This window comes from Haliaeetus albicilla, chromosome 2 (assembly GCF_947461875.1).
Source record: "Haliaeetus albicilla chromosome 2, bHalAlb1.1, whole genome shotgun sequence".
Taxonomy (NCBI): Eukaryota; Metazoa; Chordata; class Aves; order Accipitriformes; family Accipitridae; genus Haliaeetus; species Haliaeetus albicilla.
In genome coordinates, this window is record NC_091484.1 from 14,789,018 (window position 1) to 14,806,541 (window position 17,524).

At 38.9% G+C, this 17,524-nt stretch overlaps 1 protein-coding gene across 6 annotated transcripts in view; it reads right to left on the minus strand.

Moving 5' to 3' along the window:
- Positions 1-17,524, minus strand: part of PTPRT (protein tyrosine phosphatase receptor type T) — a 501,782-nt gene that overhangs the window by 65,334 nt on the left and 418,924 nt on the right. For 4 of the 6 annotated variants that reach the window (XM_069807208.1, XM_069807226.1, XM_069807245.1 and 1 more), the window contains exons 14-15: positions 12,677-12,812; positions 5,175-5,204 (exon numbers count right to left, since the gene is read on the minus strand). In XM_069807208.1, coding sequence (XP_069663309.1) covers positions 5,175-5,204; positions 12,677-12,812 — 166 coding nt within the window. The remainder of the gene's footprint in view (positions 1-5,174; positions 5,205-12,676; positions 12,813-17,524) is intronic. The other 2 variants (XM_069807237.1, XM_069807218.1) reach the window with 1 other exon arrangement.

Genomic DNA, 17,524 nt, shown 5'->3' on the forward strand with positions numbered 1-17,524 from the left:
CATGCTCCCTTTGCGCAGACTGTAACCTCAGCAGAGCTGAGGAATATTCTCTGGCCTGAGCACATAGGCAGCTTACTGCTTCTTATAGCTGCTACAAGGGCAAATCCTCCACTTGCAGGCAAGCGTGGAGACAGCTTTACTTGCACTTTTTTAGCACCTGCCAGGGTGAAGCCAAACTCAGTGCAGGTTATTGCAGGAGCAGAGGGAATTCACCAGAGTAAAGGTGAAGTGAGGAGTGAGGAGCAACCGCACCACTTTTACTTACAAAGCAAACGTTACTTTGACACCAGAAAGTGATGTAACGTAGATGTAAGTCAAAAGATGCTCTGAATATTTTGTACTGTGTGTATACAAACACGGGGTCTTGAAATGTAGGGCTGTGCTCTCTAAGTTTTACTTGATCAACTTAATCACTATTTGTGGAGGACATTTACTTAACAACCACATAAACTTTAGACAAGACAGGTCCATATAAGAACCATACAGTATACATATATGCTGGTATAAACAGCCAGCAAACACTGCCCTCTGCAAAGTTTAGGCTTGCAATCACCACACAGACATGCTCTAAATAAAATCTCACCTCCTTTCTGGATTTTAATTGCATTTTTTAAAATTTGCTTTCATTAGACTGGCATAAGCACTGATTGATGATTCTGTTTTTCCAGCATCTAATGAGAAAACCAGTTTCTCTTAAAATTCTGATTTAGCAAGCTGTCCTGTGCAGGCAGATCCCACCATCCATGGAAATATATGGAGATATTTATGTATGTATGTGGTTATACAGAGGTATGCCTATAAATAAAATAACGTTTTATTTCTTTTCAAATGTCCCACAGACGGTGGAAATAAATTCAGCACAAACCCTGTTATTTCAGAAGATGCAAGTATAAATTTAGCTTAATACCTTTGACAGAACCTCTGCCATGAAAAGAAAGTCCTGGCTGAAACCACCACAACAATTAAAATTGGTATGAAATTACGATGGGAGTTGAAGGGGCTTCCTACATTGAAATCTTGTCCTCAGGACTCTGATCAGTTGAGGGGAAAAGGAAAACAACATATTGGCTACTGAGTGCCCTTTTCTTATAAATAACATTAAACTGAGTTCTTGTAACATATACATGAATCTATGTATTTCTAGAAATACTTCTCTGGTCTGATATCACTCTTGATTAAATTTCATTCTGCAACCATTACCCAGCCCAGGAGAAAGAAACAAACCAAACCAAACCAAAACAAAAAAACAACCCCCACACAGAAAACATTTCCATTCTTTTTCCTGGTGAGGAAAGAATAAAGCCTTGATATGGGTTGCTGCTGTTGAAAATACTGTTGCAAAAGAGGTCTCTGTCATTAAATGCAAAACCTCCTTTAAATCAAATGAATTGCTGTCTGTGTTTTACAGCTTCAGCTAGGAAAACAAAAACTTTCAGACATGGCTGGGTTGCTATTTTACATTGCACATCATATCTTACAGTGCATTAAACTTAAGTGCAATGTGATGAAGCTAGCAATTCTGTATAGACTTTAGACAACATTTGTATTGGTGTAAATACAGAGTAACTCCTCTGAAACGATTCATGCATCACCCTGGCGACATTGATGCAATGAGTGCACCAGGACAGGAACTCCTAATTCCGCATCCCTCTCTTCCCATCACGCAACCAAGTTCTGTTCGAGGATCTCAAATCGTAAGCAACTAAATTTTAATGATGATACATTGAGGTACACAAAATTATGTCAATCCTGCACAATGACTTAGCAAGTTAGGAATAGAGGCCTCCTGGGTTTATATTTCCACTTAAAGCATGTTAAAAATCTTTATGGCCTTCTCTTTCAGCCACAATAATATCCCTTCCTATATGTTGTAGGAAGTTTTTTATGAAGTGTTGCTTCACAAAAATCCTGTAACTATTTACCCATAATGATGTATGCACAAAATAGCTAAAAGAGCTGCTCTTATAAATAAGAATTTTTGACTGGTTTCACCGAAGCTGCAGGTACTCAACCATCTTACACAATCAGATTTTACAGTCTTGGATTGCAGCAGAACACAAGACAGGCTGAAGGCAGAACTCCAGCCTAGAGATTACCACAATGCTTATGGCCCGTTTCTGTAAAAACCAGTTACTCATGATATATGTCTCCGTGACTTTATTAGACTTATCATTAAGAACTGTTTAGAGGAGTTAGGGTTGGAGATTTTGGTCCCTAACAAGAAGAGATGCCAGTATAGCAGATGAAAAAGGGTTGAGAGGAATTATTTGAAAGCAGATGAGAATTACTCTAAGAAGCACAACTTTGAAGTCCAGAAACTGAAACTAAAAATAAAGCAATGTAGTCCATATGGTCGTATTTAAAGCTCTGCCAGCAGATTTATTTGAGAACCTGCTTTTCGATACTGGTAACTCATTCAACTGAATTTTACTTCAGGATTAAAACATTCACACAAGGTCATAGCATGCAAACCAATTCTATTTAAAAGATCTCTATATATACATATTGCTGCTCTTATTTTCACAAGATTTCAAATAGACTTAAATCAAACCTCTCTGCTCACAAGAGGCTGTAGCAATTTCTATCAGCTTTGGCTTAGAACTACACAGTCCTTAGCAGTTTAAGATTTTCATCTGCAATCATAATGAAACATCCTATTTCATGTGAAACTTGAAACATGAAACTCAATCAAACTTCATCATATGCTTCTTCATGGATTCTCTTGCTTTCTTCCCTCACTACCGCAACATCCCTTGTACCCCAACTATTGTTCGGGGCGGGGGGGGGACACACAACAAAACAAACAGAGCTTGGTTTTGCCAGATTAGGGAACAGGCCAAATGTCAATCTGAAACAAAATGCTGACACGCACAGCCTGACGATGGAAGTATTTATTTTCTGATGACTGTTTACGTGTTACCTCTACCATAGCGATGCTCCAGCTAGCAGAGCTCATGCTTGATGGGGTACCTGTGACACCATAAGCACAGAGCTAAGAATGAGCTCTATGCAAAAAATGTTGGGTGTAGTACTAAGGAGGTATATGATTTCTGTATCCTGAGCTCAAATCTCCACTGAGTGCTTCAATTGGCTGTTATGAACACATAAGCTTGCCTGAATATAGCTCTGGCTTTTCTCTACTGTGATATGCTACATGGTGTACATCTGCCATATTCAATCTTATTAAATCACTTGCTTCTGCTACTGCTGAAGCTCATTGCAACCTCAGGCTTGGGTTGGGTGACCTTCAGAGGTTTGTCTCTTCACTTTTCCTGAGTCACTCTCCTGCTCCCTGAGAAAAAAGTTGTAGTATATTGATCCACAGAAGCCACTACAAGACAGCAAAGAGACTACTTAATGATACCTTTACTGTCTGTAGCAGAGTAATCCTCAGCTGACTGCTTAAAGCAATGTTGTTGTGCAGTTTTAAAAAGGGGTCACATAGAGCTCAGAAGTTGATTCATCTTTTTAAATACACAAATCTCAAAATAAAATAAAGCAGGGAATATTCCTGATCACATCCTGCCTGCTGGAAGAAGACAAAATTATAATGGAAAACTGGGGACTGAATTTTTCAGGCAATGGTGGTGACTAGTTGTAAGGAAAGCAAAACAACAGAACAGTACAGAGGGCACTTTTCTGAAGTTCATGAGAAATGTGCAGAAAAGGAAAGGTTGTAGCAAGAAATGCAACTAGCTAGTAGCATCTATGCGTTAAAACCATCCCGTACTTTAACATTTAGTTAAACTTCTCTTAAAATCTGACAACTTAAGGTCAAATTCCATTCTTGGTGAACCAGTGCGAAGTCTAGAGGAAATGGAGTTACTCTGCATTTACAATTACATAATTGGGCAAAGTTAAAGTTCATTGTGGTCTCTTTAGGCTCCTCACACACTTAGCAAGTGGGGAAGGTTCCTCTTTCAATTATTTTCTGACAGGTCATTGAGAAGCAAAATCACTCCAACAAGTGATACATAGGGATCCTCATACTTAACTCTTTGCCCTGTTCTTTGGATGTAAATCAATTCACACGAAAAAGCAGTCGACTTCCACTAAAAGAGCAGAATATAAATACATTCATTTTGCTGACCTGCTGAACACCTTCCAGATTTGTCCATAGGACAAAGTCACAAGATGAAGACAAAGACGAACTGTAGGAAGAGGCAAAGGAGGAGGTTGCCAGGGGTGGCAGACTAGGAGGGGTTAGCAGAGCAGACGTGGCCCTTTGGACAACTTTGTCAATGTCAGAGCCCTGGAAAGTCTGGCAGGTTGCTGCTTTTGGGAGAAAGGTTTAGGTCAGCGATACAGCTGCTGCTTCCGAGAGCTGGAGAGGGGTGACCTGTTTCTCTCAGCAGTAACAGTTGCCTTCTCCATCCCTCCCAACCCTCTGGTTGCAGCAAAGGCATCCAACTCAATTCTCCAGGACTCTTTCCTCAGATCAGTGATCCAGTCCCCCCCTCCTCCTAATCCTCAGACAACTATTATCATGGCAGAAACAGCTTGGCCCTGATTACTTTCCAGCCCCTCAATCTTTAGACAACAGATGGCTCTGGAAGTACTGATGTGTGAAGCATTTTCATGCACCTTAACAACTGCCTTAATTATGCAGCATTGTCATTAGGACTGGACAGGTGATTTAGATCTGAATATCTGAACCACTTCATCATCCAATGGTCTAAACTGACGCTCAGAACCTGGCAACTCCAGGAACAGGGATGTTTGCTGAGATAATGTCAAGTCCTAGTTGTCAGAAACCTTACATTTTATAAAAAGCTTACTTCCATGGCTGAGAAATTCCTAACAATAACTTTCAGGTGTACATTTTCCTGCAGTCTGGCTAAATATGATGGACAATTAGAAAAGGTGCAGTTGGGACACTCTGTATTTGTCCATTAGCATTTGAAGAACTACAAACCGTAACTGACATATCTGTGGACATTTATGTGTTTGCAGGCACAGTTATAGATGCAATGGTAAAACAGGGAAAACATAGCAGTGTGAAAGTGAGAAAATAAAACACAAGCTGCTGGAAAGACAAGGAGAAATGGAACAGTAAAAAAAAAAAAAAAACCAAACCCAAAAAAACAACTGGTAAAAGAAAAGAATACAACAAAGCACAAAATTACCACAGAGTGAGCACACTCAAGAAAGGTCATCCCCAGCCAAGTACTTACAAGTAATAGGAGTAGGAATATGCATTTCTTCTAAATATTGACGGCCAGGCAGATGAACAAAATATCCAAAAGGAGAAAAAAAGAAAACCACATAATTAGATTTATATGCACTCTAGGATTTTTTTCAATATACGACGTATTTGTGCTGCCTCTTGTACTGAGCTACTATTCTCCTACAATTTTTTCAGGAGCTATACATCGGTGAGCAATGGATACTGAACTGGAGACAGGAAACACAGGTTGTGTTTCCACTTCTGCTACTGACATTTGTCACCATGAATAAATCTCCTCACCTCTGCCATGTCAGTAACATGGGTAATGAGACTTACCTTTGCCTGTGAAGTGCTTTGAGATTTTTGGAATCGAAAGAAATATGTAAGAGCTATTAATATAAATAACAATAAATAGCAAATTGACCATGCAAGAACACCACAATTTTGGAATACTTAAGACAATGAGCAAATTGTGTAATGATAAATCAAGCTTCATCAAACTCTAAAATGCAAATAGTTCATTAACAATTCAAGCATCACTACATATTTATAGATCATCACTGGGGGTATGCATTAGCTTTCTGCATCACTGTGATTAAGCATTTTCTATTACAGTTTTTCAACAATACACTTCAGAACATTTTGATATGTTTTTGAGCAGTGCCACAAAAAGAGCCTTGGCAATCAGTTATAACTTAAGAGGTGATGTCTTCCCTTTTACAACTGGGAAAAGGCTTCTTTGAAAAGGCTGTTTCACAACAGATCTAGCACATGTTATTACAGATTTACAGCAAGGCACAAGGGAGCCTCGAAAACAGCAGCTATAGTCAAGACAGGGAAAAACAATGAAACGCAAACTCCAACCTATTGCACAACTTTAAAATCCCATCCTTGAAGATACTACAAATACTAGGAAGCATTTAGAAGTAGAAATGCAGGGTTCAAGTGTTCACTTTTATGGTTCCTCTGAACACAACTTTCATAAGCACACATGGAAACCAGATTCAGCGCAGTTACTCTCTGTGCACAACTGTCCTCTTTGCTATGCACACACTGGGTAAAGGACAGCGACTTGCAGATGTTCAAGTGGATTACTCTGAAATGACATGTTTTGCCTGGTGGTGGCCCTTGCTATAAACCTGAAATTCTGGTCAGATTCCCGATATATGCCAAGTTATTTGAATGACACCAATTCCAAGGTACACCTGAATGTATTTTTAACATAATGCTACTATCTCCTGAAACCCAGGAACTCTACATGCAATAGCAATGCATCAGTTAAGGTGCAGTGATTGCCACTGAGCTTCACTGTGAAAATCAAAGTTCCTCTGAACCTCTAAACAAAGGGAAAAATCAGCAGGATGTGGAAAATGAGAGCCCACACAGCTGAACCCCCTGCATCCCCCAAATTATTCCATTAAACCAACCCCTCTGATAGACCAGTGCCAGGTTTCACACAGCACTATCAACTGTAATTATTCCGTTGAACATCTTGCTGTACTTTCTGCTTTTCTCGTGTCTTGACCAGCAAACATACGTGATCACACAAGACTCTTAGTTCTCATTAAAAAGCTGCATATCCTTCAAGGCTGCAGAGGAAAGCTCAGAAAGATTTATTCCATAAGGATAGAAAATAAAGGAAGACAAGTAAAAGGAGGATTACATTTTGGAATTGGACAGGCCATTTTGGCTCAAATATTCCAAAAATATGCAACCTAAAATAAGGAATTCCTAAGGAATATTTCAAAACTAACTGCCAACATTTGTCAGGGTTGCAGATCACTAAAAACATGACCTGATCCTAGAATGCATCACACAACCTGAAAACCCTGCCTGTCATCCACCTTAAATATGGACACAGAAGGGACACGGGTCACTGAAGCAAATATCCCTTTCTTAGTTCTATCCTATAGCTTGGGTATGCTCTGCTCAAGAGGCTTTGGGGTTTTATTTAATTAGTTTAAGGTAACAACCTAAGTTCTAATCCAGAATAAGGAGCTGAATTTTCATAGAAAGAACTAATCCTAGACCCTACATAGCCCCAAATCTCCTTTTTTGCTACCAACAGCAGTTTAAAGAACTTATTTACAGTGCACCCATGACAGGCTGTCTGATCCTATTTATTCAGTCGTATATTTAAAGGGGTCAGTAGAGGCTTTGTCTGCTCAAATGCACAAGCCTGAAGTGTGTCACATTCTTCACTCCAGGGAAATGCAAGTCACGATTACACTGGAGTTAAAACTGTCCAAATGAAATCAGAACTGACCAAAATCTAATCCTTTTGGGGGGTAAAGTCACAGGGTATTTTCTCCAGAAAAGAAGTTTACAAATATCTTGTTTTTCTTGTTTCAGCTTGTTTTGACTAACTAGTCCTGCAATCTCTATTACACAAAAGTATTTAACTAATATTAAGGACAAACAAGCTCCTTCGAGAATTATCAATGTTTTGACACAATAAAAATGAGGTATTATCTAAAATGAAAACCATTAACAAAATCTGTTTCCTTCGTTTTGGGAACCCACTAGCTACATGAGTTACATGTTTGCAGCTCTAGGATCTTCACATGTAAGAGAGTCATATTTAAAACAGAAATGTATATACACAAACACACACACATTTTTTACATAGATATAGACATACAGAAACTTTAGCAGACTTCAGGCAACCCTAGGGTTCAACTAAAACTTTTAGATAACAAATGTAAAGTCAAACCCAAATTTTCCACTGCATAAACATTCTGCATGGCTTAATTTAGCTTCACATATCTGACTAAACCCCGTAAAATATTGGCAGCCCCCAGAAATTTACAAGCCGCTAGAGTTTTTGCAATATGGTCTATTGAAACTATGAGCAACTGGGCAACACTTGCTCATGCCTTGCATATGAAAGGTTTGGAAAAGTATGCTGATTTGGTGCATCTCACAGAAACAAAAAGCAGCTTCTGATGATCTGCCTAATCCTAATCTCAAACCAGTGTCTGCTTTCTCCTAGTGTTTCCGTCTCATCTAATCTCTCTCCTTCCTTTGTTCTTTGCATTGGTTAACAAAATGCTTCATTCAGGAAATCCATGACTGTGCCTATTACCAATAAACTACGATGCCCCGGACCATGAACAAATGTCACTGTGATATTTCCCAGCTCCATTTGAAGAAAATGCCTCAAGTTTGTCTAATTAAGTTATTTTTCTGCATTGTTGCCTTGCAAGATGATGCTGTCTTGGACACTGAGGCATTAGCCTTAGTGAACTGAAAAGGGGAACTCTTTCTAAAGTAAGGTTAATGCAAAAACTGAATGCAAGAGCTTTGGCTCCTAACATTTCTGTTTGTAAAATAGAAAAAGAACTTTGCTGTTAAACTGTTCTCTCAGACAAGTGTGAGCTTTCAGCTGTGCTCCTCCAGAAGTTCAAATCAATCTATGGTCCAAAGCAGCCTTTCCTTTTATAAAAGCTGGTCCCACTCCGCATTAGTTTACAAATGAAATGAGCCTGACAGGCTTAAGTTCATCTTCAGGGAACACTTGTGCATATGCAGCTCCAAGCCTCAATTGGACGTGACTGGTGGTGCCCATTCAAGGGAGACCCTGAACTGATGCAATCAGCAGGTTTCTCAGTGATGTTGGAGGTGTGCTACACAGACCTAGAGAGAGCAAGCCTCCAAAACCTCTTTCTGCACTGTTATAGCTTCTAAATGGGAAAAGAATTTAAAGTCGATGACCCAGTTTATTTCTTATAATAGTGTGTATGCCAGTGGGTAACCTTGCAAAAGACATCAAACAGGCAGAGAGATACAGACTGTGGTGATTTTGGCTGTTTGCACTAAGAGAGGAATGACACAGAGGAAAATGTAGCTTTCCAGCTCTAGAAAGAAAGAGGGGAGAATTTGTATTTCTAGTACTCCCACTCACATCCTTTCTAATTTTGATTTTGGAAAAAAGATGCCCAGGTTAACAGAGCCTATGGCAAAACCAAGTACATCAAAGTTCTGTCCATGGGACATCACACCCAAATTCACTAAACATTGCTGCTTTTGGAACCAGGCTAGTTCCACAGAGGAACATGTGCACTGTGTTAGGGGGCCAGCTCAGGTCAGCACTAGCTTGGGAAATTTTATATCAAGCAAAAAGGTCCTCAGTCTCCAGTCTCTACTTGCTCTGCATTACGAGTATTTTTGATTCTGGGTTTGTCTGTGTTTCTCTGTCTATGAGATATCAACTTATATTGCAGCAGTCATGACAGTGGAAACATCAGAAAAATCAAATATTGGAAAAAGCTGGGTCATGATAGATCTCCCCATCATTTACTTATCTGAGTTAAAAATACATCAGAAAAAAAAAATTAAGCTAAAATCCATTGATTTTATATACCTGTTAACTAAACAATAATACAGTCACTAAGTTTCCTCCTGATCTCTAATAAAAGTTTGTTATATTATGCAGAAAATATGTAGAGTCCATTTAAAAACAAACAAAAGCAAAAAATGTGATAATCTAAATAAACTGTAAATTTCTACTTTTTTTTTGAAAGATTCCTACATATTGATAACTTGGCCTTTTGCTGGTTTTCCAGTTTCCCGTGGAAGACAGAAGATTAAGCAAAGATATTGAATCATTGATATGTATCAAGATATCTCCATATCAATGCATTCATCAGAATGAGAACAATGAAGAATTCTTCCACAGTGATGGAGAAAAAAACCGTACTTGCCCATAATTCTACCCCTGAGAAATTTCCTAACTGTTCTCAAATTTATACAAAAAATAGATTGGCAGCAATCACAGTGTTTAATAGCAAAAGTCCCACATTTACATTTCGAAAGACGTGGTAGACTGTTTGGGAAAATGAGTTTGATGTGGAATCTGAAAATAGGAAAAAATGGCCTTTGGTGAACAAAGTAGTGAGATATTCTACCACACATATAACTGACTGAAAATAAAATGAAAACACTAATTATGGAGATTTATGGAAATTCTGACCTACGGCATGCAGATAGGGGGTCGGCACTGTTTGTGAAAATCCTGAAAATGAACCTACTCTACTGCAACAAAGATTTGACTTTTGGATTTCCTTTTTGATCAGAATCTATTGAAGACATCTCTCACACAGGAACAACCATCATGTGTTTTACTGTCTTCCTTCATTGCCACTGAAGCATTTGTAAGTGTACATCCACTGACAAACTGCCTAATCATCCAAGTCCCTCCCATCTTGTACTTTTAATTCCATATTTGAGAAAATACAGAGATTACAAATACTACCTCCTTAATATTGAAAGTATATTGCCTCATAAGAATATCCTTACCTCTCTGACTTAACTGTTGGCAGGCTACACCACAGAAAAACTGTCCTCAAATAAAGAATTTGTGGTCATCATGAAAAATCATTGTTTCTTTTTTGCCTAGCAATATACATGATTAATAATAATAATAATAATAATGATACATTATAAGACAGAAATGCTATGAACTTTAAATAGCTTGTGAAATACACCAGTATGTTCAGATGTGGCATTGCTCTGATAGCTTTCCCTTATAAGTTTTATCTTTCAAGCTGACAATAAAAGTTTTTCTTGAAGAGCTTTTAGAAAGGTAACAGGAATGGATGAGGGCTAGACATTAACCAAACCAGAAACCCAGCTCAATTTTTCCTGAAACCCTTTTTCTGTTTTTCATTGGACGCATATGATTTTTTTTTTTCCGGCTTATGAAGTGAAAAGCTCCCAGGGGACTGGAATCAGTGACATCTATACTGTTTGGGCCTAACATTGAACAAAAGTGCAGTAGATGTCACCACAAAACACATATACATTTGCCCATAAAATCTGAAATGCTTACACACCACAAAAATTGGATTAAAAATCTAGATTGCCCACACCTTCAGTTAGTTCAACAGGATTTCACAGGAGTCAGTACACATGCGATCAGTTTTGTAGAATTACATCGTTTGCAAAGGCTACTCAAAGGACAGCTAGTCCAACCTCCTGCTTAAACCCGTTTCACTTGCAGCAAGTCCCTCAGGGCCTTGTCCAAGTCAAGTTTTTAATTTCTCCAAGGATGGAGATTCTCCACCTCCGAACCATCTTGGTGACCCTCCTCTGGACTTGTTCTAACATATCAGTGCCTTTCTTGTACTGAGGATCCCCAAACTGGACACTATGCCCAGAGCAATCTCACCAATGGCAAACAGAAGGGAATAATCACTTGCCTCAACCTTCTGGCTACACTCTTGCTAACGCCGCCCACGATGCAGCTGACCTTCTTTGCTGCAAAGGCAGATTGCTGACTTGTGTTCAATTTGTCCACCAAGACCTCCAGGGCCTTTTCTGCAAACCCGCCTGTATTGTTGCATGGGGTTACTCCACCCCAGATGCAGGACTTTGCTTTTGCTAAACTTCACGAGGATCCCATCAGCTCATTTCTCCAGCCTCTCAAAGTCCTTCTGAATAGCAGCCCTGCACTCCAGCATCTGTAGCATAGTTATTCCATTTGCATATGTGCTCTGAATCAAGATAGGGGAGATCATATCTAGATTTAACTGCTGCTCTTATTTTCAGAAAACGCCTGACTGTCATAGAGATAAGAGATCTCAAAGGAGCAAAACTTTGCTTTGAAAAGCTGCACTCCCTGCAACAGCCCAAGTAAAATCATCAAGGCTCTCACATGTAATGCCACCTGTACCATAGACAAGGGGCTGCCAGGCTACCTAGCTCCTGTTTCATTTAGAATCAAATTACTGTTGAAAAGTAGGGCTCACTTCAGAAACATGACTGGTAAAAATATATACATAATACATCCTTTTCTCAAGACAATCTCTTGCCTAAGTGGTTTTCTGAATCAGTATATTGGACTGTAAACGTGGAGCTCTTCAAACAGTAGCAACTACAATAGTCTACTTCAAAGTGTAAGTGCAAATGGTCCAAAGAAAATCACACAAAATTAACTGTTTGAACAAATTTCATTACCATACATGATTTTTCCAAGTTTCATTCCCCTGTAAACCAAAGCTAACTCTTGGAAAGATTCTAACCCTCAGCAAGTTGTAATATTCCAACTGAACACTGGTTGCAAAGAAATTGCTGTGTGAAAATATGTCTCATCAAGACTCACTTGGAAACAAGATCCTTGATCACATTATTTTAAGACATTATTTTTCTTGATTGTTAAGAAAGAATTCTTGTCTTCTATTAGGCTACCTGCACAGGCTTACATGCCCACTTCCATTGCCTCATTATCGTTTTGTACTTCTCCATGCTTTTTCATGAGCTATCCCTTCTCATTATCAATTAATTATCATTAACTCTTTGCAGTCACAAGCATTCTTTTGTTGCTCTTATAGTATCTGCCACAGCAGGCATCTCTTCTGGGACTAAAACTTCTTAGTGGTAGCACTACATAAATAGGTACTAACTGCTGCCCTCTGTAACACAAACAGAATGTGTTACCTCTACCAATTCTTTTTGAAGTAACAACACTCTAGCCAGAATGTCCAAGATGGAAGCAAAGCAGAAACTTACCTTCTCTTGATGGTAAGCATTGCTCCCAAGAGGATAATAACAAACATCAGAAGACCAGCTATAACTCCGGCCATTTTCACCGTACTGTCAACTTGTTTTTCTGGTTCCACTGCATTGGAATTCTGGGTGGAAGCTCCTTAAAAGATGGAGGGAGAGGAAGGAGGAGATAAGAAAAGAATTTGTAGAAAAATTGTGCAGTGATCCACTTTAAATATTCATTTGAAAGCCTAACAACATACTTGCAATCAACTTGCAACAGACAATTGTCCATCTAACCAAATCTACCTTTAATAAGGGCTAATAACAGCTAACTCAGAAAAGTAATAGGATGTAAAAACCCAGTGCAACTGACTCTAATATTTTACCATATTATACTGTAACTTACTCTTCTGAAGCACTCAGCATATATCCAGAAGGAGGAGAATTAATAGCAGTTACAATTTTCATCTCAAATAGCTTAAGTGGAGGTGCAATCCTCACTCATTGAAATAACAAATGTAAAAGTTTGCAGTAACATATCCCATAACACTACTTGCAGAAACTTTTTTTCTTCTAAAATCAGAACAGATTTGGATTTCTCACTATACTGGCTTTTGTAAACATATGGTTACAACTATGCACATAACAGGCATTAATCCAACACATGGAGCACCCCCCCCCCTCCCCCCCCCCCCCATCATCTAATGTATTCCATGCATGAGTTCTTCAGCAGCCCAGGCAAGACAACATAATTTCTGTTTGAAATTTTTGGGGGTTTAAGAGTAAAGCCTACACATCTAAAAATAAAACATATTTAGGAACATTATTTGCACAGCATTTCTTCTTTTACTTCCTTGTTATGATCTGACTTTAAGGGTCTTTTGCCCCTGCAATAACTGAGGACCTTGCAGAATACCGCCCTCTCCCCTCTTGCTGGGACTACTTGTATGGTGCTTATTATCTGCCTTAGCTCTGCTGACTTCACTACTTGCTGCACAGAATTTTTCTAGATATAGCTTAAACCACTGAGCTTGATTTAGAAAGCCCCACAAGATCTGAGTCGTGGCTACTCTGAAGACTAAATAAGCCTATCTTTATTATAGTCCTGATATACTTAAATACTCCTAAAAATATCACCATTGCATTTGATGAAGTTAAATGAATTCATGTTACATGAGATCACAATCTTATCTTGGGCTTCACCTTTGCTGTTGGAGTCAGCCAAGTCTTCCTCTACAGCTTAAACACAGTAGAAAAAGGGAATCAAAGGTGAAGAAAGAGTGCTGTCATCACAAGAGCATAATGTTTTGCTCTTTTAACAACTCTATGTTGCTGACCTTCAGGAAAAGCTGAATTGCTTCTGTTCATGAAGTCAGTTGCTTGGGGAGATAATATTCAAATGAGTCCACATGTTGGTAAGCCTCACTGGGTTATTCTTTTTTGCCCATTTGCCACATGGTAAACTGCATATGCTTTAAAAGATCTCTGTCTGCAAGGATGAGTCCCAATGGTTACCATGATCAAATCATGTAACTGGATGTGGGGCTGTCTGATATGTTCTGAATGGGGCCTAGCTGATGGACTTCCAGGGATGAGGATCTGATCTGCAGTAAAGTGTTATATTCTTCTCTCATCATATCTTGAAGAGTACATATAGAACAATGACACAATAAATACAAAACAAGAAAACTCACCACATGCAGTGATAAAAGTATGATTTCACTTTTCCTACAGCTAAGCTGTTAATCTAGTTTGCCACAGCAAAATACAATATTTACCAAGCAAACCTGCTGGCTGTTTGAAACACACATGTAATTTTCAGCTTTTTGTCCACGACAATTCTACTGCTCTGCTGCGTCCACCAATTTTCCCATTCAGTTAAGAGTTCACTGGTAACTTGTGCTCACATGTCTGAAATGCATTACTGGGACTTCCAAGTGTGAAAATAAAATAACATATCAGTTGCATATTACCATCTTTATTTGACAACATCTCTTACAATCTTAGAGCAAATCTGTCCAAGATGTGAGCTATATACCATCATACAGGCAATCCCAACACTGTCACACAACAATGTAAATGATAAAGGTACAATTTTTCCCTGAAAATGGCTAAAACTCTATTTGTTTGAAGTGAAACTCAGAAGTACTACAAATTATCCTTCACTTGAGTTGCAGTTACTCCTATGACCCTAAATAATAGGTGTTGGAGAATGGTTTTCTACCAAAACCAGCACAGTCAGACCCCTCTCATTTTTGTACCATCTGAATACCCTCACAAATTGTGAGCCACGTTTAAAAAAAAATAAGAATGTGCTGTCAACTCCATCCTCTAATCCACTAAATTGGTTTGATTTTGCCAGGCTGTTACTTGTTACTACAGGCAATGTACGGTCAGTGTATTTTTATTTGATATTTCTCATCCTATTGTAGACTACTGCAGTTCTAGAGAGAGAATAAAGGCTTATTATCCATCCTGACACCTACACACTGTGATGACCGATTCACTCAAATCTTCTATGTAACTCTTTCTATCTATCTTGGCAAAGGCCAACAATTCCTTTAGGCTACTAGTCCAACCATTTGTAAGTTGTCTCAGCTAGTAATGCCTAGGAATTGATATGACAGTATTGGTAAATTCCTGGGTCTTGGATTCTTAAAGTTTTGCAATGAAACATTACCACAAAAGCCCTTTGTTTTTCTGCCGTTCTGGCATATTTTCCTTGTAGATGCCTAAATCTACTATGGTTGCTTGTACTCCCACCTGCACCACCACCAGCTGTAGGTAAGGAGAACATTTCTGTTCTGGAAGAGGGAGGTCTGTGAGCTGTTACTGTACTTGCAGAAGATGACTCCTGCTGCTCCTGACAGTAATACTTTAGAATTCAGTTTTGCTCCTCTCCTTTACTGGCATGCAGGCAGATCTGAAATCCTTTAAGCACAGAAGCCCATAAAAACTGCTCAGATGGCCATTTCATACAAATGTCTTGGAATCATAGAATCATGGAATCATTTAGGTTGGAAAAGACCTTTAAGATCATCAAGTCCAAGGAGTCCAGACCATCTTTAATTACACTTGGAAAGTTCTGCACTACTGTACTTGAGGGGCCACCTTTTTCTTTCTGAAAAACAATGTTTATATACTGCTGACATTAAAAGGGAAAGAAAATAAACTATAACCATATTTTCTAGTGGTTTCTTCCACCCCATTTCCCGGAGTAAATTGTTCCTCATAACTGAAGCTGGATACTGGAATAATAGAACACAGAACAGGTCACCGCTGTTATTGCTGTGCGTATTTCAGTGGCACACAGAGACCCTGCTAAGGCCAGGACCCCACTACACTGTACTAACATGAAGTAGGACAATTTTATGTCCTAAGCTTACTTTCTTAATAAGGAAGGCAAATGATAGAAGACAGTGCCAGAAAAGACTCTAGGTCCCTTGACTCCCTATGTGTGTATTATCTACTAGACCAGGCTGCTACTTTCAGAGATACACATTTATGTGCTGTACAAAACGCACTGTCCCAGAAGCTTGACCAGTGGTATGGATTTGACTTGCACAGGCATCAGCATTCACCCAGCGCTCTGTTTTACATTCATAGCTATTTCAAGACTTTAGTCCTTTCCTATCAACCTAATTTACTTTGTTCCTTCAACCCCTTTCAAAATTCCTACAGATGCAGCATCTTACAACAAGACAGAACACATTACAAGCAGCACATTTCATGGGAGATACTGTTCTGGTGACACTGCAGAGATGCAATGAGAGCAGAGCAGGGGCAAATGGTTTTTTCCCTAGAGTCGTCCACCTCATCAGCCCACAAGTCAGGTTTATGGATCATCAAGCACTGAGGGTTTAATTAAGGTTTTGATTAAGGTCTAATCCAGCTATCCTGCTGTGGCTTCATAGATACCTAAATTCCAGAGTGGTTCAGTAAGGTGCAGCTACTGGAAGTGTGGTTTCTTATTGTGCCAGCTCCTTGTGGCTTTAAACCTTTTAAATTCCCCCTTGCTTCTGATTATGGTTAAAGCTGGCCCTGCAGGGGCTGATAACTTAAGGACAAGAATTTTGAAATTAAAAATTAATTTCGGTATAGAGGGCTGCCATTTGTACTCCAGAGTTAAATCTTCCAGAACACTTCTTCAGCTGAAAGTGTTTCTGTTTAGCTACTTTGAGCTGGAAGATGGTTTGCAAGTGATTCCAACAGCCTAAACTCAAGTTTTTGCCAGTCATAACTGAAGAGGAGAACATTCTCAAAGTGCTAAGAAAGTGAAAAATAATCCACTTACCAGCAAGCATTCATATGTAGTGCTATACACTCCTAGAGCAATATTCATATGTACTTTAAATCCTCTTAATGATCATGCAAGGTAAGTAATAAATTATGTTATTTACTTTACAGATCTGGAAAGATTAAGGATATGCCTTTGGCATCACAGGTACCCAACAGCACAGCTGAGGACTGACATTTCTGGACTGACACCCTGTGACAATTCCATCAGACCATGCAACCTCTCACAGTTGGAGACAGGAGGGACGAAGGGAGAAACAGCAACGGCAGCTAAGTGAAAGATACCATGGCAATCTTTCACCCAGCAATTTGTGCACAGATATATTATTTGAAAACAATAAGCCACTAGATATGAAGTGACCTTCTCTGTGGAGGCAACACACTGAAGAACATCCAGGGAAGAATGATTATTGAGTGCATGTAGCTAAGCAGGACTGATAATACATGCTTTTTCTATAAAACCTATTTCACAAACTGTAATTTGAAACATTCTTTATTTAAAGCAGCAATTACAATATTGCATTAAAAAAATGTAACTAACAGGAAAAAGAATTCAAAAGTGCCGTAGACAGG